The following is a 23,649-nucleotide window of genomic DNA, read 5'->3' on the forward strand; positions in this document are numbered from 1 at the left end:
GGCAGTCTGCTGAGGGAACAACATGACAGGATCCACCGTCTCCCATTCCTGCAGGGACTCAAGGATACTACGTGCTGACCCCTTCCTGATGGACTTGTGGTCAAAGGTGCTTTTCTTTGCAAATTTCTCCATAAAGGACAGGTGAGACGGAACTGTCTAACTACTTGGAGTGTTCCATGGCACCAAGGCCAGTCCTATCCTTCGCAACAGTGGGGACAGGTAGAACCTCAGTACGTAGTGACACCAAGGGTCTGTGCACACTTAATGCAGGTGCACACAAACGTGACCATCAGGATGAGGGTGGGGTTGGTTACCCTCTTTTCGCGCCCCCCCCCGCTCACTTTGAGATTTTTATTTGGTGTACCTGCAGACACGGGCCATCTTAGACCTCCAGGTGAAGTGGAAGATGGTTCTGGTAACTGCAATGGTGCAGGTTCCAGGAATGTGCCAGACATGAGAGACAGAGAGTACCTCAGGCCTGATGACCAGGTTTTTAACTGTAAATGGAAAGAGAAAGGAGCTCCCAAAAGCTCAGTTTCTGCCTCATCTTCGTTTTTGCACATGGCCCACCCCTCTGAACAACATTCCCAGCATCTTCAGGTAATCTGTACTGACAGTGAAGGGGATAAAGGATCAGTCAGCCTATTTTCCAAAGAAAATGGCCTGGCTCTAGCCTCAAATTTACCTTGGCACCCGAGGCCAGTTCAACCAGATTGCAGACACACAAGAATCTGCACACTGTCAGCGGATCAGAGCAGAAAATGGCAATATCATCTATGTACATGGAGGTTATGTCTTGCAGACTTCTGCTGCCTGAAATAGTCAACCCTCTCAGGCTCGCATTCTTCCTGATGGACTCAGAAAAACGCTCTATATAATGCAAAGGCAAGGCAGGAGAGAGTGGGCAGCCCTGCCAAACACCAGATCTGATCGGGAAGCTTTCTGCTTCCCAGTCATTGATTGAGACTGCACTACTGATGTTGGTATACAGCAGTCGGATCCAATTGCAGATTCCCTCCCAAAACTCATATGGAGACCATGCCTCACATGTAGGTGTGTGATATCCTGTCAATGGGGCCTTCTCCTAGTCCAGGCTGATGAGGTAGCCATCCACGCTCCTTGTGGTATTCCTTAAGTGTGTGAGGCTGTTTGAGATTATCCTGCTCGGTATAACACAGGTTTGGTCGGATGAATCACCTATCTTGGATCCCTGGTTGGCGATGACCTTAGAAAGGATCTTGTAATTCACATTTAACAGTGGAATTGTTTGCAAATTTCTTATTTCCTCACTAAATAAGCGTGATGATACCCTTCCTCATGGATTAGCAAATACTCCCTGCCAGAAACATACTTTTGTACACCTCCAGAATGTTCTGGCCAATTAAATCCCACAGAGCTGATAATTCTTTTCTAACGACCTAAGGGCCTCAGTCAGTTTTCCAAAGATAATGGCTGGTTCAGCACGCCTGCATGCTGTCATCTAAGACCTCTGTGATATCGGACAGGAACCACTGGGATCATGCTGTCCATGGGCTTCATGTCATGTGGACTGGTATAAAAGGATTTGCTGATCCTCAAGATGTCAGACTGAGATGACATTACCAAGCTATCTTTTTTATTCAGGCTACTAAACACGGACATTTCCTTGTGCATCTCTGGAAGAAGAAATGTGAGCATGTCTCATCCTGCTCCAAGGAGCGGTCCCTGGGCCAGCAGATTATTTTGGAGGCCTCCAAGGCAAAGAGAAAGGCTTGCTAGCTCTTCACCTCCTGGAGATCCTCTGTGACAATGACCCCCATCATCTGCAGCGGAGTAGATTCTGCATGCTTTTCTGGAGTTTGGACAGTTTTCTCCATCTTCCTCATGCCTTCTGAAGAGCTTTGGGAATAAAGAACATCTTGATGTTCCCCTTGACTGTTTCCCATCAGTCCAATGGAGACTCAAAGAGGAGCTTCACGGTTCTCCAATGTATGTAATCCTGATGACTGGGAAGTTCTATCCATCTAAAATGTAGGGAGAACTTAAGTGCAAATGCTTAATATGCTATTGAGAACACGGAATTTTCCTTCCACCCAATTAAGTCCCATTGACCACCTTTCTAAAAGGTCCAGGTGGACCTGGAGAATCCTGCCCATTGTTTATGAATGAGTCTTTGTTGAAAGCATGTTTTATGGGAAAGTTGCAGAGTGGTATTTCACCTCAGTTTGTGCTGGTCACTGTGCTGATGCATGGAGTCAATTCCACCATGGGCATATCTGGTAGGTTTCAAAGGTATATTGGCAACATTGCCACCTGCCTTACAGATCAAATATGCACGACTCAATCAAAGAGAAGCAAAAATAGAAAAAGAACGGAAAATATGACACACACGTAATTGTGACAGGAAAGATGTGATTGTTACATAAAGTAAATATGATATAACAGGAAATACATGCGAACCTACAATACATAAAGATGACTTGAAAATATTTACATTTATTTCCCATGAAGTCCCTAGAATTGTTGCACTGAATTCCAAAAACAATTCAGCTGCCTATATTCCCTCAAGACTCTAAGTAAATGGTCAGACAACAGCAATTAAATCAACATTCTCCTCAAACAAGCCACAGAAACTTCAATTTTTATTTTGCTGAAAAATTGATTTATGAGTGTTAGATTAGTGGGTAGGGATAAAAGTTTAATGTATTAGGGATATCAATATTTCTGCAAAAGTATTAAACTTACCATAAACGGTATACCTGACCAGGGTTGATGTTCGTTTTAGATCGAGTGTGTATGTGAGGTTGCAGGTATAGTTTCCAGAATCTACTACATAAATGGTGTCAAACAACAAGTTTCCATTGTCAGTGAAGATGAATCTCTGAGATTCTAAATAAAACCAAACAGAGAAACAAATGTGGTAAAATAGACAATTGTCAATTATGTAATAACAGGTTCGTTTTTTAAATTCATTCATGGGATGTGGGTATTTCTAGTTGGGCCAGCAATTATTGCCCATCCCGTAGTTGCCCATGGGGTATCACCCATGGTGGTGAACTGCCTTTTTGAAAAGCTGCATTCTATTTCGGTAGACCCTCAATACCGTTAGCAACAAGTCCAAGATTTTAAACCAGAGACATTAAAAGAATGGCAATATATTTCCAAGTCAGGATGGTCAGCAGTTTGGACGGGAACTTGCAAGTGCTGGTATTTCCATGCATCTGCTATCCTTGTTGTTCTAGACGCCTGAGTTCATGGGTTTGGAAGGTGCCACCTAAGGACCCTTTGTGAATTTCTGCACAGCATTTTGTAAATGGTTCACACTGCTACCACTGTGCATCAATGGTGGAGAGTGTGAATGTTTGTGGTTCTGGTACCAATGAAGTGGGCTGCTTTGTTCTTGATGGTATCAAGATCTTTAGTGGGTTGGAGCTGCACCAATCCAAGCAACTGTTAAGTATTCTATCACACCCCTGATATGTGCCATGAAGATGGTAGAGGCTCTGGGGAGCCAGGAGGTGAGTTACTCACTGCAGGATTCCTAGCCTAGTCCTGCTCTTGTAGCCACAGTATATATACGAATAGTCCAATTCAGTTTCTAGTCTAGTCAATGGTAAACACCAGGATGCTGACAGTTTTTGTAATAATCCACATGCATCATCACTGTACCTCACCCTTTTTCTGGCACAGCTAAACAACTTCAGCATTACTTTATTTTTCTCAACGATGACTCTAATACTTCTGGGCCATATACATGCTATACGTAAGTCTGTGGTCAAACAGACGAAGTATTTCCAGATATCAGCTAAAACTACCCTGAACTAGTTACTAGACAGCATGCACCGACAGCTATAATTGGACTCCCACTCTTGTGGGCTGGCATTGCATCCTCACAATAACACAGCTAAGGTTAGGAATTCAGTGGCATGGAGGAATTAACAAATGGAAAATCACCACTTGCTAAGCATTTTTTATGCCAAAGAACTGTTGAAAAAATATTTTTTTAAAGAGACTGACAATAACCTGAACTCAGCAGAATGTTAACACTGGAGCATAAATCCATTTTAAAATCATGTAACCCTTATTGCCTGATTTGCTGATACAGTACATTTGTGCCACAGATTATTTTCAGTCCTTATGGCCTGGGTGCAGATTTTTGTTCTGTTCTAGAATCCTTGAATTTAAATTGAGGAAAATCGGATTGTTCATGCAACATCATACCATCCATTGATAGACTCATTGGTCAACATGAATATTTATCCCGAATATCTCCACAAGCATGCTAGAATATAAAACATTGATATATTCTATTCTGCAAACTAAAATAGTATCTACCTTATTCCCTAATAATAGATTTGATTTTTTTTGCATCAACACCCATTTTTCAAATGATGTACACACCTTTTTTAACTCCATCTAATTTGCAGTGTAATGCACCACCTCTCATCACAATCTGCACATACTATACAGTTTCTCGACTGGATGAAAGGGATCATGGAAATCACCAATCTCTGCTGAATTCCTATAGTAGCACCCTGACAATGACAGTTTGCCTATTTAGTCTGAGAATGGAGATTGACATCTAACTATCTCTGCATCATCTCCATGCCAACCATAGCCCAATCAATCAGCACCCTCTTCTTGATCTGTACAAAATTGGTATCTATGCTTTGAGACTGGTGTGTTGAGTCCTAGCCCCAACGAGTGTACGATGAAAAGCTTTGATTCATATCACTGGTTGTAAAATCAGTCCTGTGTGGCATTGCCCATGGGGATTCAAGACCAAGTGTCAGCCCAATGCAGATTAGTGGCCTCAAGGTGAAGCCCAGTGTGGATTTTCTGCGTTAGAACATCAGGACCATAATGCTGAGCTTTTACCTTTACTTCTTTATTGTTCTAATTTATACCTAAGATTTTGTACCTCGGGATCTTTATACCTAAGATGGTGCCGGAAAAGGTGACTTTGTACCCTTTTCACTGTACTCGTGTATCCCTATATGTGAATACATGGCATAATTCTCGCTAATTATAATTCTAATCTTCAGGTCAATCATGGCTCAAGGCTGTGGTTAATTGAACCACTAATTTTACATAACACTTTGATATATTTTTTCAGTTATAATTAAAATATATAAGCACATGGCAATTTGGAAAACAACAACTAGTGTTTGTTGGGATATAAAGGTTTATCTTCAATGTAGACTGCAAAGCTAGGAATTACAAAACTGAAGTCCTATGCTATAAAGCATAAGTGTAAATCCAAGAATTTATGAGGGATGAAGTTGGAATTATTTAAGTGTGGTACTGTCAGCTTCATCCGAATGACCTGAACAGTCTGTAATGGTCACTATGGAGGAGATGCAACATTGTATGATATAGGTATCATTGACACTGCTCAATTGATGTTTAGTTGTAAAGTATAATTTCCAGAACTGAGTAGGCAAGCATTTAACTAGCTGGCAGGCTAGTCAACATTGTCAATTAATGACAGCTGATTTTTGTATTTTAAATTGATGCATGTACTTATTTGAAAGCAGTATTAACACAGAAATAAATGTGGATGCTCAAGACATATCTGTATATCAAAAAGACAATATTTTTAACCCAATACAACTTTTCTTTTGTGAGGAGACATGGGAAAGATGGCTGACTTTACGTTATTCCTCAACTTGGGCACAAAAAGAGAAATATATTTGCAAAGCTGCCAAAGCCTTTTCTTTTCACACTTCAAACTGTTGACAGAACATGACAATACTGAGGAGTGATGCGGAGAAATAAGCAGGGATGCTGATTTTGGCCATTACAAACTGAGAAGCAATCACTGAGAGTGATGGTACGTGGGCCTTGACGGGAGTTAGATGCTAAGGGAGAGAGTGTGTGGTATCGGAGAGAAGATGGTGGTACTCACACTGTCAGACTGGAGGACATAAGTGACCTCCTTGCTACAATGCTGGGCATTCCTCCAGGCTGCTGAGGGTGCTTCAATCCAGGTGGCAACTTTGGGTCAAGCTGGCATGGCTGGCTGCCATGGCCTCCACTGCCGATCCTGAAGAGAGGAGGAAATCCTGCCTCTTCACAACCCTGTCCAGCAGGATCTCCTCCTCCCTAACTGCACAGGAGGATGCCAACTTTCTCCTGTGTGCCACATCTAGGGCAAATGTCAGCAACCATGAAGGGCAGCTCCTGCCTGATAGTGCTCGTCCAGACGCACAGGGTTTTAAGGATGGCACTAGAACAAGGGATGCTGATGAATTCCAGGATATCCATTGAGAGGTGAGTTATTCTGGGAGCAGCATGTGGTAAGATGGGGGCCAGTACAGGATGTGAAGGATACCATGGGTAGGGTAGGTAGTTAATCAGGCGCATTTGGTAAAATATGGCATGAACACCACTGGGTCATCGTGGCAGTAACCCCTCCAAAAAACAAATCGACACAACCGAGACTTAACCTAAAAAACTTAACTTTCAGCCCATTATTTCTGCTAGTCAAATTGATACCTTTAGTAATCAGTCCATTTGGGCCTGTCCACTGAAACTTTGGATCCACAAGACTTTGTGATAAGAGTTCCTTTGTTAGGCACTGAAGAGACTGGCCTACAGAGTAAACGTGGAAGAAAACTGGAACTAGGAATAAAAAATTTCAATAAGTTAAATTCCTGATAAGTTTTAAGTTATTTTATCAATGGAGGTTGTCTTTATAGATCTACAAAATATATCACCCCCGTCATTTATTTACAACCCCTGGTCACCAACCTTTGATGACAATATTAGTATTGTAGAGAAGAATATTTGTGATACAGTTTCTTAATTTCCTGTTGTATACTGCTCTTTGCCAGCATACCAACGACAATTGCACTTTAACTAGTTGAAGCCAGTGCGATAAGTGATAGAAATTTTCATTCTGAGGTCATGTGCACAGAGTCAGGAGAATTGCTGGCTTCTCACACTCAACCTTAGAAATGATTGCCCACACTCCTCAGTTTCAGTATGGAAGTCAGGCTGGGTCTTACAAGGAAAAACTGATGGTGCCTGATAGTTACCAAGACGGGGTGTGTGGAAACCCGCCAGGGCTCCAGCATTGTGCCCAAAATTTAAAATTAACCTAAACAAAATTAAACTTGCCTTCTGTCCTCAACCATCACACTCCCTACACTTCACCTTCCCCCGTACACTCGCCATATCCTATCCATGCCAACTTATGCCACCTAATGCCTTCCACCATTGGCCCCAATATACCTAAAGTCACCCTATGTCAAACTACCCATTTACTGAGACCCTGTATACCCCTTTATCACAGTATGCTTCAGTATTCATCCCCAATGAGCCTGTGCTAATTTAGTGCCATTCCATGCTAACTCATAGTTCCACCCATTCTCCCTTCACCTACAATACCAACACTGGGTTCCCCTGGTATCCATGTAGACAAGAGGAAAATGAAGATTATATTATTTGGAAATTCAATGTTATATACTACACCATATCAAGAAAAGCATTCTCATTTGTACAAACACATTTTATAAGCTTTTGACAGTTCATGGCAGTTTTGCCACTTGACAGTTTTTATGACATTGGATCCTACTTGGTAAGCCTTGAGATGCTTGGCATCCTTTGACAGTTCCTGCTAGTTCTGGTGACTTTTGGTCGTTCTTCACAAGTTTGACACTTCTTTGACAGCTTTACAATTCCAAGAACTTTATATACATTTAAGGTACAATCTTCTTCAAATGTTAACAATTCCAAAGGATACCTGACCCCCACCTAAGAGTACACTGGCCTGCCCAAGGATACCTGACTCTCCCTAAGTATACTTGATACTTGTAAAGGTGTCCCAGGATCATATTGATAAAGTTACATTATCTGTCCAAAGCAGTACCCTTGTTACTCAGATGAACTAACAAAGTCAGACACGCTCCACCCAGTTTAAGGTGCACACTCTGGATTCCATGCTGCCTAAATCCCATTTCAGTGGAGGCGGCTGGTGGTGATTTAATAGATCTTCTGCCTTCATAAAGCATCAACGTGTGAAAAGCAGCTTGACTCTAGTCCCACAACTGGGCCACTTCCACAATTTTCATCATCTTGGACATGGGTTCCATCATGCCAAATAGTTGTGCCATAGTTGCACTTTTATCTGCAACGTCATAGGCCTGAAGTCAACAGTTAACTCAGTCTCCCTCTAAAGATGCTGCCCGACTGCTAAGGTTTTCCAGCCTTTTTATTTGTTCTTATTCTGCAGTGGTTTTTTTGGTCATAGGGCGGTTCCAATGGCAGAAAAGTATAAAAACAGTTTACCCCTACATAGGGAAGTTTAGAGCAAAACAAAATCAGAGAACTTACCAATTACTTATTAAACATAGACACTTCTTAAAACAAAACCACCTGATTGTTGAATAACACCTTTCAACAAGTTACTTGCAAAAGCAAGAATGAATAGTCAGCCAATCACAGTGAAGAATGTGTGATCCTAAGAAAATACAGACTTCACACGGACAATTAAATAATACATCATGTAGGATTGGCATTAAAATGAGAATGACAATAGGAATGAGAAGGACAGATATCAGGATTGAGTATGTTCAGGAATTGAGAAATAATGGGGTCAGAAGGAAAGTTGTCTACAAATTGGTCATTAAAAAAATTCCAAATGTTCTTGTGGAATCATGAAAATATCCTTAGACATTTGGATTAAATGTGAATTTGATGACTAGTATTTCAAAAATAATGCCTGATTGTGTGTCATATTCTTTTAATCATAGGAAACATTCAAATTATGTTTTTTTTATTTCAGTGTAACAAATATTCTGACTTGCTCATTCAATCCATTGGTAAAACTTCATGAAGAAATTCAACTTTATCTTGATTCTGTAAATTTACGTTACCAATTTCTCCTTCTACACCAAAGGTTTGATCTGCAAAGGGTGTTGAGAAAGCCTGTGATGATGTATCTGATAATCTGGCAGACATTCTTCGGAATTTACTGTCATCATCCCTCCTTAATCTTGAATTTCTTTCATGGAAATGCCATTCAGAATTTTTCTTATAGAGATTTCCATCTAAATTTGAATGTATGGATAGTATGAGTGATTCATTTAGTTATGCCTTGATGTTAAAAAAATGAAATATCTACTGAATACAGCAGTAAGGTTGCAATGCAAATATATAATTCAGAAAAGATTACTCAGCTCACTAAATAATAATCTAAACTTTAGGTGTTTGTGGCATGTCATTTCCTGAGGAGTTAGCAAAGTGGACAAATGACTGTAATTCCAAACATTGTAAAATTCTCAAATTATCCTGGATATTGAAGGATTTGAAGATGGGCTGTAACTTACCAGCAATCAGCCTAATGTCGTTTTAGACAAGTTTCGTGGAGGGTTTCACTCCATAGACACAAGCATAGCCTGTCCAGCCTATCCTCATAATTCAACCCATCTATTCCAGCTAGTAGTCTAGTAAACCTATACTGAACTACCTCCAATGCATTTATATCTTTCCTTAAAGGAGGAAGCCAATGTTGTTTAGAGTACTAAAGATGTGTTGCACTAATGCACTAAGATGTTGAAGCATAACCTCACAACTTCAGTATTCAATTCCCCTCACAATAAACACTAACATTCTGATAGCTTTCCTAATTATTTGCTGCACTTGAATACTAATCTTTTACAATTCATGTCCTGGGACCCTCAGATTCTTCTGCATCCCAGAGCTCTGCAATTTATATAGCATGCTTATTTTCTTTTTTTTCTGTCAAGATGGATAATTTCACATTTTCTTGCATTAACTCTATTTTCTTCATCTCTGTCCACTCACAGTAGAAGACACTAAGGGGAGGAGAAGTAACAAATACAATAACTTTATTAGAGAAAAAGTGCGAGGAACACTAACAGGGCTAAAGGCAGATGAGTCCCTGGACCTGATGGGATGCATCCCATAATATTAAAAAAAAGTAACAAAGATAGTGGATGCACTTGTAGTAATCTTTTAATCCTTAGATTCTGGAAAAGGCCCAGAGAATTGGAAAACTGGCAACGTTATATCTTTATTTGAAAAAGGAAGAAGACAAAATCAATTAGCTTAATGTCTGTTCTTGGGAAAATACTAGAGTCTATTAAAAAAGATGTAATAGCAAAGCATATAGAAATACATAATATGATTAAAAAGCATCAGCATAGTACCAAGAAAGGGAAATCATGCTGATTACAAATTTAGGATCGTCAATCAGGCTCCCTGTGTAGTACACACACATATATTGAAAACTTAATACATTGGATCCTGGCCTTAGCAGACAGAACACTGCACTTATCTCAATGTAATAAAATAACTGGCAACCAATCACTGGTTCATTTCTCAGTGTAAAGCTTTGACCAATCAAAACCACCTTGATAGATTCAGAACTTAAACAAAGCTTGGCAGTTAACTGTCAGTCATCATCTAACAGATGCAGTATTTATGCCTTAAACAATTAAAGTTCACTAGCTAACCAATCAGCAGTTTCCTCTGATACAAGTCTTGTTTTCCCTTTGCATTGATATTTCTTGCAAATTATCCTCATGAGTGCAAGACGAAAAACTTCAACAAAATATATCTTCTTTCAGCAATACTCAGGTTTGGTGAGCAATAAGTTAAAGTCACCATAGTGCCACTCTCTCATAGAGATAGAGACAACTGGTCAGTAGGTTAACCTGAGGAATACCATGCCTCAAGTGAGGGGAGATGTCAAGAAGTTGGGACCTATATGATAACCTCAGCCAGTGTAAGAGTTGAACCCATGCAGTCGGCATCACTTAGCATCACAAACCAGCTGCTCAGCTAACTGAGCTAACCTACACCCCAACACTTTCCAACTGAGTATAAGTACATGTTAATATTTATTTATATGGAACTTAGTCTTAGAGAAAGAACTGGTAACTGGTTAGCTCTTCCCAGGGACAGTCTTCACTCTATATCCTCTTGGGGAGAATTAATTGCCACATCACTTAACTATTTTAGATATTAATTATCTTAAACAACATCTCTGATTTATGAATAGCTTATTTCCCTCTGGGTATTAAACTTTGTAAACAGCTTTATAAATGGTTGGGTTGGAATATTACTGCTTGAGGATGAAACATTCAGGTTCGCTGTGCTGCCATACTGGGACATTGGTGGATCCTTGATCTCCCAAATGTCCTTTACAAAGAACATTATTATCTTATTAATTATCTTATACAAATTATGACAACAATTCTGTCTTGAAGTAGTTCTGGTTGTATGTCACCATACTCATAAAATACTGACAAAGTACAGAGATCAGTAATCAATAGTTTTTTGGAGGCTATATTCTCCGACAAAATCTTGCTCTCCCATTATGCAGTTGGCTTAATGTAAAATAATTGTCAAATATTATTACAATATCATCGCGGGTCAGTTAGCTCATTTGAACTGACAACTGGTTTGCAATGCAGCGTAATGACATCAGCATGAAGTTTGCCATGAATGACTCTCCTTCTCAAACTCTTCCCTCACCTCAGGTGTGGTGACCCTCATGTTAAATGGTCACATCATCTCTCTCCAATGAGCATGCAGCCTTAAGATATGTTAAGACTGTGGCAACTTTACCTTTACAATACTATCAAAGGTCTCTTATAGCCTGTTGAGTGAAAACATGATCTGCTACTCGACCTACAGTATAAAAAATTGCGGACACCTTTTCCTTTGTCTGGGGGCTTCTTATTAAAGTAATTCTGTATTTCATGAATTATTCCTTCCATACAGGCCTGTTTAAGTACCTGTCTGAAGTGGTTATGATTTTAAATATAGTTTTAAGTATAATATCTTTCTCCATTGTCATTGCATTTAACTGCATTTACTTCTTGCATTTAATTGATGGACTTGAAAGCAGTTCAAAGATTTTAAGTTTTTTTTACAAGTACTTAGTTTTGCTGTGCAGTATTTTAAATTGTATAAATTATTGCAGTTGCTTTAAATATTGACTGCATCAAGTGTCTGCTACGAACTCTAGGTGGTGTTATATCATGGATGTTTAATGCTTAGATTTTAAGGATAAGTTTGTGGTTAGAATACAATAGGATAATTCCTACAAACCAGTGAAATCAGTAATAAAAACTTCTTGATTGGAGTATTGAAGCAAGTACAAAGAAACTCAGCAGGTCTGGTAGCGTCTGTGGAGACAAAAACAGAAAAACTTCTTTCTTAAGATTGTATTATTTTAAAGTTCTGGATATTGAAGATAAATTACTCATAAAGATTTCTCATTTAGAAGTTTTATTGTTTAAATGAAGAATCTTAAAATTCTACCTTACTGTTCAGAAATTTTCTTTAATTTCTGTTAACTGTTGAAAAACTTTTGAATATTTCAACACTTTCCTCCTATTTCTTCTGAAAAAAAGGAAAATATTTTCAAGTGTTTTCAAGATTGTTTTGCTTTAAAATGATGAAATTCTGTATTTTGTTTTTTCGAGGATGGAGAATAGGCACAATTTTCAGAATTTGCTCAATTCTTCCCATTCTCATAACATGTTCCATGGCCTTTTTTGCACAATTTAAAATGATTTGCAGCCATTCTGCTGCTTCTGTGTGAGATTTATGCCTTTTTAAACTGAATAAAATCATGTACTGTTTTCATGCCCTTAAAAATATTTCGACTGCATGACCAAAAGTTTTTACTTCAGAATGGTGTTTTTTAAATAAATGTTTGTTCTGCCTTTCACTTTTTTCACTCTAAGTGATTGAGCTATACTGCCCATTTAATGATTTTTTTTTTGGTAAATATGCTCTTTAAGCTATTGATGGCAGTGTTAATTGATTATAGCTCATTTGCTGAATGTATCATTTTAAACTTTCTTTTAGCTTCTGAATCTAGAAATTTTCCTTTAATAGAATAATTTTCACTCTTCCTCTAAAGGATTTAATTTCCTCTGAGGTCATTTATTTTATTTCAAGTTTATCTTTGGTCAAAGTCTTCATAGCGTACATAAGATTTTTCACTATGTCTCGCTCTTTTGAGCTTCTTCAGCCAGGCTTACTGTTGCTTTGGCAGCTTTTTTAATTACTGACTTCTGTTTTCATAAAACCTAACTGGCTCTATGTGTTTTTAAATAGCCGATTATTTGAAGAAATGCTTCACTGTTTTCTTCCTGGAACTTTTCCTCGTCTCCTCAGAAGGGCATGGCTTTTGTAGAACTGAAGACTATCACTACCAGAATATTTCTGAAATAACTCCACAGAGGCAGGTATGCCATCACTAAGTCACCCTTTATTTACACGTGGAGAGTCCTTGACACTGATCTAGCTCCCTCAGAGCCAGCTCACAGAGTGAACAGACCCTCTGACACCACTGTTTGTACGCATCAACCAGGGCTCCCTGACTGGACTAGATTAATAGCCCCATTCAGGAAATTCATATTTTATGAGGTCTATCTGGATAATCTTGTTGCAATCACAATCTCTCTCCCTCTGAATCAGAGGAACAAAGGCTGTTTTATTTTGAAGCTGCTCCTGGGGCATTTTAGTACCTGATCAGGTTCCTCTAACTCTGATACAGGCAGCATGTAATACACAGTAGCTCACCTCTTGCACCCAGAGTGTCTTGGAAGAAATTCATTCTCCTCTTCAGGCAGCAAAGGTGTCAAGGTAGCAACATCCGCTACATCCATCTCAGATTCTGAGCTCGCTTCAATGCTTGATGGAAAAGGAGAACCAATGGGTTCCAGAACAGTTGAAAAGACAGTTGAGGAGACAGGCATGTTTTGCGAGTTTGCAGCTTTCAGGTGGGCCATGTGCTTATTCAGGACAATTGCACCGACCTGACCTTGTGTTGAACATATCTCTTACCCATGCAGGGCCATTCCCGTGGTTCCTACACCAAACTTCATCCCATGAAGTAAACTGTTTCTCGCTTAGTGGAATCTTTTGTCTGGAATTGGTGTTGTTGATGCCGTTTTACTCTCCCTCCCAGGTCTGGGAAGTTCATATTTAACCTGTTGCAGAGTATTCTCCCTTTTAGTAAGTGCTGGGGCTATCCCTGCAGTTTCATGAGGGGTGGTCCTGTAATCAAAAGGAACTGGGACAGTTTGGTATCTTGTGAAGCTGTAGGCTGTTTCTTTAAGCCTGCCTTCGAAGTTTGGACTGATCTTTCTGCTAGACAATTCGATGATGGATGGTATGAAGCTGTCCTTATACGACAAATGCTATTCGACTTTAGGAAATACTCGAACTCCCTTCTGGTAAACGATGGCCCGTTTAAATCTTTCCGCTCTCACCTTAAACCTGTGCCTTCTAGTTTATCAATTTGCCTACCCTGGAAAAAAGACCTTGGCTGTTCAACCTATCCATGCCCCTCATAATTTTATAAACCTCTATGAGGCTGAGGGGTGACTTTATAGAGGTTTATAAAATTATGACAGACATGGATAGGGTGAATAATCATGGTCTTTTTCCTAGAGTAGGTAAGTCCAAAACTAGAGGGTATAGGTTTAAGGTGAGAAAGTAAAGATTTAAAACGGACCTAAGGGACAACTTTTTCATGCAGAGGACGCATGGAATGAACTGCCAGAGGAAGTGATGGAGACTAGAGGTGATGGAGGCTGGTACAATTACAACATTTAAAAGGCAGCTGGATGGGTACATGAATAGGAAGAGTTTAGAGGGATATGGGCCAACCGCTAGCAAATAGGACCACATCAGATTGGGATATCTGGTTGGTGTGAATAAGTTGGACCAAAGGGTCTGTTTTCCATGCTGTATGACTCAATGCCTCTATAACACTCAAAAAGCTTGACACCATTCACGACAAAGCAGCCCACTTGATTTACACCACCAGCCTCAAGCATCCACTCCTTCCACCATCTATGCTCAGTAGCAACAAGCTCACATCACCTGAATCGATTTTTGTTTTAAACAGAATAAAACTGAACTTTTCAAATGTGAATTGAACTAAACCATCATTAGTTCTCTGTGTTGCAGCGTCATGGAATGTATCTGATTATTATTTTTTGCCTGGACACTGATTCCAATGTAACCTTACTGCAACATAGATATGAAACTGAGCTCAGATGCAGGATGATTGACTCTGTCCCAGTTGACAGGAGTAACAGTGGAACCGATATTTTTAGTAATGTATGGATAAGAACTTGTTACATCATTTATTTTTCCTGTGAGCATCTCCATATTCATTTATGGGATATGAATGTTGCTAACTGGGCCAGCATTTATTGCCTACCCTTAGTTGTGCTTAAAAAGAAGGTGGTAAGCTGCTTTCTTGAATTGCTGCAATCCATTTGTTTTAGGTAACCCCACAATGCTATTAAGGATGGAGTTCCATTTTCACCCAGTGACAGTGAGGAAACATTGACATTGTTCCAAGTCAGGGTGGTGAGTGGTTTTGATGAGAAATTGCAGGTGGCAGTGTTCTTAGGTTTTCGCTGCTCTTGTCCTTCTAGATATAAGTGGTCATATATTTGGAAGGTGCTGTCTGAGCAAACTTGTTGAATTTGTGCAGTGCATCTTGTAAATAATAAATAGTACACACTGTTGCTAGATTTGAGAGTGCCGCAAGGGAGCGTTTAAACTGGATTGGCAAGGGATTGGAATTCTCAACAGCAGGGAGGCAAGTGTGAGGCTGGCAGGAGATAAGTCAGGATGGGACAGGACAGTGAGCGAGGAATGCCTGTTGGATTAAATTGCATCTATTTCAATGCAAGAGGATTGACAGGTAAGGCCTATGAACTCAGGGCTGTGGATAGGTATGTGGGACTCGGAAACATGGCTAATGGAGGAACAGGACAGGCAGTTTAATGTGCCAGGGTACAGGTGCTTTAGATGGGACAGAAGTGGAGGAAAGAGGGAAGGGAGTTGCATTTTTGTTTAAGGGGAGTATCGCAGCAGTAATCAGAGATTAAATAACTCAGGGATCATCCAGTGAGGTTTTGTGGATGGAGCAAAGAAATAAGACCCCCAAACATTCAACAGGAATTGGAGGAACAAATATGCAGGGAAAACAGGGAGACTTGCAGGAGAAATAGGGTTGTCATAGTGGGTGATTTTAATTTTCCTAATGTAGACTAAGACTGCCATAGTGTTAAGGGCTTACATGGGGTAGAATTTGTTAAATGTGTTCAGGAAACTTTTCTCAAGCAGCATATAGTAGGTCCTATTTGGGAAGGGGCAAAACTTGACCTACTTTTGGGAAATAGGGCAGGTGACTGAGGTGACAGTGTGGGAGCACTTTGAGATCAGTGATCATAGTTCTTTTAATTTTAAAACTGTTATGGAGAAGGACAAAACTTGACCCCAGGTTCAAGTTCTAAATTGGGGCTTGGTAAATTTTGATGGAATTAAACAGGAGCTTGCAGAGGTTCATTGGAGTAGTTTGTTTGCAGGCAAATGGACCTCTAACAAGTGGGAGGCCTTTAAAAGTGTGATAGCTAAAGTTCAAGGTCTATATATAGTCCTGTGGGGGTAAAAGGCAAGATTGGCAGGAGTAGGGAACTCTGGATGACAAGAGATATTGAGGCTTTGACTAGAGAAAAGAAGGCATGGTTCAGATACAGGCAGCTAGGATCAAAGGAATCCCTAGAGGTATGTAGGGATTACAGAAGTTTACTAAGGAAGGAAATCAGGAGGCTGAAAAGGGGGCATGGGATACTTTGGCTGAGAAGATGAGATGAATCCAAAGAGATTCTTTAAGGTTATTAAAATAAGAATAAGAACTAGAGAGAGAATAGGACCCCTGAAGGACCAAAGTGGACATGTGGGTGTGGAACCACAGGAAATGGGCGAGGCCCTCAATGAATACTTCTGCTCTGTGTTTACAGTGGAGAAAAACATAAAGACTTGGGAAAGTTAGTGGCGGGTGTTGGGGACAGTCCATATCACAGTAAAGGGGGTGTTGCAAGTATTAGAATGTATGAAGGTGAATAAATCTCCTGGTCCTGATCAAATATATCCATGAACCCTGCAAGGAGCTGAAGAAATTATTGTGGGGACCTGGCTGATATATTTGCATCATTGTTAGCCACTGTTGAGGTCTCGGAAGACTGGACGACAGCAAATGTTGTGTCCTTATTCAAGATGGGCTGCAAAGAAAATTATAGACCAGTAAGCTTCACATCTGTGGTAGGTAAGTTACTCGAGAAGATTCTGTATTTAGAAAGATAGAGTTTGGTTAGGAGTAGTCAGCATGGCTTCGTATGAGGGAGATAATGCCTCACAAATTTGTTCGAGTTCTTTGATGAAGTGACCAGGAAGGTTGGTGAGGGCAGCACGGTAGATGTAGTCTATATGGATTTCAGTGTGGCCTTTCATAAGGTTCCACATGGTAGGCTGTTCTGGAAGATTAGATCACATGGAATTCAGGGAGAGCTGGCAAACTGGAGATACAGTTGGCTTCATGTTAGGAAGCAGACAGTAATAGTGGAAGGATTCTTGTTGGACTGGATGCCTGCGACAAGTGGTGTGCCTCAGGGGTCGGTGCTGGGCCTATTGCTGTTTGTTATTAATATCAATGATTTCGATGAAAATATATAAGGCATGATTAGTAAGTTTGTGGATGACACTAAAATAGGCAGTATCACGAACAATGAGGAAGGTTATCAGAAATTGCAGCAGGACCTTGGTCTGCTGTAGGACTCTATGACTCTGACTCTATGATTGCTGACATGTGGCTAACATGGCAAAAAATTTTGTATTAAAGTTCTTTGAAAGGCTAAAAACAAGATGTAGTTTGTATCCAGTCCCGGTAAGTTCATATACATACCACACAAACTGAGCTGGATTTCAATTTATCGATCCACTAACAAAGGGATAACCGATTATGTGCGAGAGAACCCGGTGTTTCACTACTGCCGTTTATCACAGCAAAGTTTATTTGCTTCTGTCTTCCGAGTTTGCCAAAACCAAAATAGCATAAACAGGAGGAATGACAACGGGCACCACTCTGTTTCTCCTCAGAAAGGCTAGAACTCGAAGGTATGTCCTTGTTTTTATCATTAACTTGCAGCAACCGACCAACAACTTCGCAAGCCTAAGATAACAAAGTGTGGAGCTGGATGAACACAGCAGGCTAAGCAGCATCTCTGCAGCACAAAAGCTGACGTTTTGGGCCTAGACCCTTCATCAAGAGTCTCTGATCACAAGTTCGCAAGCCTGTTCCCTCTCAAAAGATGTTGCTACAATCTGTAAGGGAGATGCTGCTCACCTGCCCATGGGTGACTGAAGCAACAGGCAATAAGAGTGCAAATTGCTCAAGAGATCAGCAGCAGCAAGTGTAATGCTATGCTTCAGGATACAGTGTGAGAAGAGGTTTAATTACTTGATTTAGGACAGGAAAGGTAAGTAACATAAACTTTCATTTATCCACCACCAGAAAAACACCCATGTGCCAACTGAACATTAACAGGCAAAGCCTATTAAGGGCAAGCAATGCTGTCTTTAAAATGTGAAGTGTGGTGGGAGGGGGAAAAGGTGGTTAGGGATAGAAGAAAGGGACAAAATCAAAGTCGAGTTGGAGGGTGAAATAAAGCAGACCATGCACCGCGGTGCCCACCTCTCTCTAAAGGTGTGGAGAGCTTTGGTGGATAATGTGTGCTTCCTCTCCAATGACACCAGGGCTCAACCCTAACTGCAGATAGGGGCAGGATTTCCCTGCACAACTCAGCATCCTCCAACTGGTGCACAACTTCAGTTCTGAGCACTGCCATTTTCAGGTGATGGATGGCATGCGCCTCGAGCTGGATGTCCACCACCACTCTGCTTGCCAAGCATGACACTTTCAAGTATACCGTTAAACACCTGTCACCAACACCACCCTCCCTTCCCCCAGACCCTCCACTTTTTGTTTTGCCAAACCTCCTCCGGGAAATTACCCCTTAAATTCGCTGCCTCTTCAAGGTGCGCCATCCCTCTCTGTCCGGCACTTCTTCACAACCCCATCACACCATCCATCTCTGATACTCATCCACATCATATCACAGTGTCACAAGTATTGCTCAGCAACCCTCATCAAAAATGTCATTCCAAACTGTGCAAGAGGGCAGAGACCGATCAATACAGATCCAAGATAACAAAGTGTGGAGCTGGATGAACACAGCAGGCCAAGCAGCATCTCAGGAGCACAAAGGCTGACGTTTCGGGCCTAGACCCTTCATCAGAGAGGGGGATGGAGAGAGGGTTCTGAAATAAATAGGGAGAGAAGGGGAGGCGGACCGAAGATGGAGAGAGGAGAAGATAGGTGGAGAGGAGAGTATAGGCGGGGAGGTGGGGATGGGATAGGTCAGTCCAGGAAGGATGGACAGGTCAAAGAGGTGGGATGAGGTTGGTAGGTGGGAAATGGAGGTGCGGCTTGAGGTGGGAGGAGGGGATAGATGAGAGGAAGAACAGGTTAGGGAGGCGGGGACGAGCTGGGATGGTTTTGTGATGCAGTGGGGGGAGGGGCGAACTGGACTGGTTTTGGGATGCAGTGGGGGAGGAGGAGATTTTAAAGCTGGTGAAGTCCACATTGATACCATTGGGCTGCAGGGTTCACAAGCGGCATTTGACTTGCTGTTCCTGCAACCTTCGGGTGGCATCATTGTGGCACTGCAGGAGGCCCATAATGGTCATGTTGTCTAAGGAATGGGAGGAGGAGTTAAAATGGTTCGCGACTGGGAGGTGCAGTTGTTTATTGTGAACCGAGCGGAGGTGTTCTGCAAAGTGGTGCCCAAGTCTCCGCTTGGTTTCCCCAATGTAGAGGAAGCCACACTGGGTACAATGGATACAGTATACCACATTGGCAGATGTGCAGGTGAACATCTGCTTAATATGGAAAATCATCTTGGGGCCTGGGATGGGGGTGAGGGAGGAGGTGTGGGGGCATGTGTAGCACTTCCTGCGGTTGCAGGGGAAGATGCCAGGTGTGGTGGAGTTGGAGGGGAGTGTGGTCTCTCCAAAAGGCAGACAAGGGTGGGGATGGAAAAATGTCTTGGGTGGTGGGGTCGGATTGTAGATGGCGGAAGTGTCGGAGGATGATGCGTTGTATCTGGAGATTGGTGGGGTGGTATGCGAGGATGAGGGGGATTCTCTCAGGGCGGTTATTGCGGGAGCGGGGTGTGAGGGATGTGTTGCGGGAAATGCGGGAGACACTGTCAAGGGCGGTCCTTGAAGAACGCAGACATCTGGGATGTGCGGGAATGGAATGCCTCATCCTGGGAGCAGATACGGTGGAGGGGAAGGAATTGGGAATAGGGCATGGAATTTTTGCACAGGGGTGGGTGGGAGGAGGTGTATTCGAGGTAGCTTTGGGAGTCGGTGGGCTTGAAGTGAACATCAGTTTCTAGCTGGTTGCCTGAGATGGAGACAAAGAGGTCCAGGAAGGTGAGGGATGTGTTGGAGATGGCCCAGGTGAATATGAGGTTGGGGTGGAAGGTGTTGGTGAAGTGGATGAACTGTTTGCGTTCCTTGTGGGAGCAAGAGGCGGCGCCGATAGGGTCATCAATGTAACAGAGGAAGAGGTGTGGTTTGGGGCCAGTGTAGGCGCGGAAGACGGGCTGTTCCACGTAACCTACAAAGAGGCAGGCATAGTTTGGGCCATGCAGGGTACCCATGGCCACCCCTTAGTCTGTAAGAAGTGGGAGGAATCGAAAGAGAAGTTGTTGAGGGTGAGGACGAATTTGGCTAGGCGGATGAGGGTGTCGGTGGAGCGGGACTGGTCGGGCCTGTGGGACAGGAAGAAGCGGAAGGCCTTAAGGCCATCTGCATGTGGAATGCAGGTGTATAGGGAATGGATGTCCATGGTGAAAATGAGGTGTTGGGGGCCAGGGAATTGGAAGTTCTGGAGGAGGTGGAGGGTGTGGGTGGTGTCACGGACGTAGGTGAGTCATATCCACAACCGCCAGCTCCGGCATGGGCACTGCGCATGCGGAAAGCTCAGAAGTGGGATCTGCGCAGTGAGACTCACAGCGTGAATGGAGTGCAACCAGTGAAGGAGACAAACTGCTGGTTCCAGCTCATCAAATATCTTGACTTCAGAGGCACTAAAAGTAAAGGTTCAGAATCAGGCTAATTGATATTTTTACAGATTACATGCCAACGTCCAAGGTCGTCGATGATTCAAAATGTACTGAACCAACACATAAATACTCTGGATAGAACAGCAGTTATGCTGCAGTATATACACCTATTGACCTCCTCAATCTGGCTCACCAATTACAAAGCATGTCAGAAATATGAATGAATACTTCCCACTTGCCTAGGAGATAAACACTCAAAAGATCAGCACCCTCCCATACAAAGCAGCCTGCTCGACTGACACCCCATCCAGCATCTTAAATGTACACTCCTTTCACAATGACCACTCATCACCTTCAGTGAACAATGTCTACAAAATGCATAGCAGCAACTTAATAAGACTCCTTCAATATCATTTCCCAAATCTGCAAGTTCTACTAATTAGATCGAACAAGGCAAAATAGAAACAACGGCAACACTACCCCATCAAAGTTCTCCTTCTGCTTGTCTTGGAACTTTGTTACAGAGATAGTAGGATAGACTTGGAACTTTATCGACATTCCTTCATTATTACTGAGTCAAAACACTGTCAGAACCAAGAGGAATGACAAAAACTTGTCACACCTTCCCCCCTCCAAAAACTTTTTAAATGCGCTCCCTCCTACAAAAATCTAATTTGTTGCTGAAATTGGGTCCTTTAGGCTTAATTTTTCAAACTTCTCTTTTCAGAAAGGTAATCATTAAAATGTGATCTTGTTGATTTTTGAAACAAGTGGCCGATAATGTTATCAACTTTGGTGATGAACAGTTATGATTATATACATCAATTTAACTGTTTCATATACTTTTCACAGAATTACAGAAAACAGCACACCACATAAGACCTAGCAGCTTCTGGATCGTCTCTAATCAAACTGTTCAGACCTCTGGAAGTCGTCTCCTGGCTCAAAAGTAGGGACAGTGACACTGTACCACAGCAGTCCCAGCTTCTGGCCTACCCAAAGGCTGGTTAGCTACTGCTGACACTGGACATCTGACCAGACTACTGGTAAACACTGTGATCAGAGATAATGGGAACTGCAGATGCTGGAGAATCCAAGATAACCAAGTGTGAAGCTGGATGAACACAGCAGGCCAAGCAGCATCTCAGGAGCACAAAAGCTGACGTTTCGGGCCTACACCCTTCATCGGAGAGCCTTTCTGATGAAGGGTCTAGGTCCAAACGTCAGTTTTTGTGCTCCTGAGATGCTGCTTGGCCTACTGTGTTCATCCAGCTTCACACTTGGTTATACTGGTAAACAGAGATAATGGGAACTGCAGATGCTGGAGACTCCAAGATAATAAAATGTGAGGCTGGATGAACACAGCAGGCCAAGCAGCATCTCAGGAGCACAAAAGCTGACGTTTCGGGCCTAGAAACACTTCTGTTTTATGTCGCAGTTTGCGCTCTCTGTAGGCGTCCTGCCTCCCATCCGCATCCTATACCGCACTCTAATCGGCGGGGGCTGTATCCGGTCAGGGTCGGACATGAAAACACTGACAACTTTAAGTACATACCTGACACTCGCGCAGAAAGGAGGGACACATAGGCGAAAGCCGCGACGACGATCACAACCACCAGGATGTGTTTGAAAACTTTTTGACTCGTTACGTTGTTTGGCTTTGAAAAGTGAAGGCTCGTTATGAATTTGAGCTGTTCGCACATTCTGCCGGCTTGACCCGTCGTTTCATCCCCTCTGGCTGTGCTCTCACTCCATTTCCAGCAGCAGCTGCTGGTGGGCTTAAAAAATAACATTCCTTCCCTGGCCCCACCTCTCGGAACGCTGCGTGTGTCGGTGTCCTAGCAACAGCTTCCGAGAATTCGAACTGCATTATACCTGTCAGACACGCTGTTCTGTGCTGAAGTTGACACACAGGAAGCATTGGTAGGGGGAGAGCAGTGCATCGTGGAGGTTGGCGTTTACTTTAGTGAATGGCATTTCTTGTGGACTGGAGACGCTCTCCAAATTCATTCCCGTTAAAGCATTACGCAAAGGGCATCACGTGGCCATGCCTTATCCTGAAATAATTGCCTAAAATTAATGTGAGCGGCTTGGGTTACAAATGACTCGAAAAACTAGTAGAATCTGTGATTTTCTGGAAGACCAGAGTGGATGCTACGTATTTCGTGGACAATAGGATGCAAAAGTGAAACATAACTACTGTATGGGGTATATTATTTCACCTTCATTACATTCAGAAACGTCATTATTGGTGAAAGATAGTGCAGTACTTACAAAAGCAAAAGACAGGGAATTATAATTACTGGTTGATAAAATTGAATATCCTTATACTTTCATAAATAATGACATACACTTTATAGACTCTAACAAACAGCAAATACATGAAATAGAAATTGCATTAACTCCTGTTAAACTCAATGTATTTGCACCTATTGTCCCGTAATGATTAATGCTTTACGAAATTCACCTGTCTACATATTGTATTTTTACATTACTATTCAAGCACCTGCCTTTTGGTTTTTAAATTTTGTACTTTTGATATACATGCATTCTCTGTGAACAATATTAGTCTATTGATAAAAATTGTATTTTTTCAAATCTGATTTCAGACTTACAATTTACATAATCTGTATTTTTATTTATATATCAGCTTTCATAAAAAACCCATCCAAACCTTACATTCAAA

The 23,649-nt window shown here is 41.7% G+C and overlaps 1 protein-coding gene across 3 annotated transcripts in view; it reads right to left on the minus strand.

The window, feature by feature from the left end:
• LOC125460811 (zona pellucida-binding protein 1-like) overlaps positions 1-22,863 on the minus strand; it is a 64,506-nt gene extending 41,643 nt beyond the window's left edge. Inside the window, exons 1-4 of one of the 3 annotated variants that reach the window (XM_048548812.1) lie at positions 22,519-22,859; positions 8,859-9,032; positions 6,478-6,603; positions 2,725-2,868 (exon numbers count right to left, since the gene is read on the minus strand). In XM_048548812.1, coding sequence (XP_048404769.1) covers positions 2,725-2,868; positions 6,478-6,603; positions 8,859-9,032; positions 22,519-22,756 — 682 coding nt within the window. In that variant the 5' untranslated portion in view covers positions 22,757-22,859. Of the gene's footprint in view, positions 1-2,724; positions 2,869-6,477; positions 6,604-8,858; positions 9,033-22,518 lie in introns of all 3 variants that reach the window. The other 2 variants (XM_048548831.2, XM_048548822.2) reach the window with 2 other exon arrangements.
• Positions 22,864-23,649: the final 786 nt, after the last annotated feature.

The sequence above is a fragment of the Stegostoma tigrinum genome, chromosome 2 (genome assembly GCF_030684315.1).
Source record: "Stegostoma tigrinum isolate sSteTig4 chromosome 2, sSteTig4.hap1, whole genome shotgun sequence".
NCBI lineage: Eukaryota > Metazoa > Chordata > Chondrichthyes > Orectolobiformes > Stegostomatidae > Stegostoma > Stegostoma tigrinum.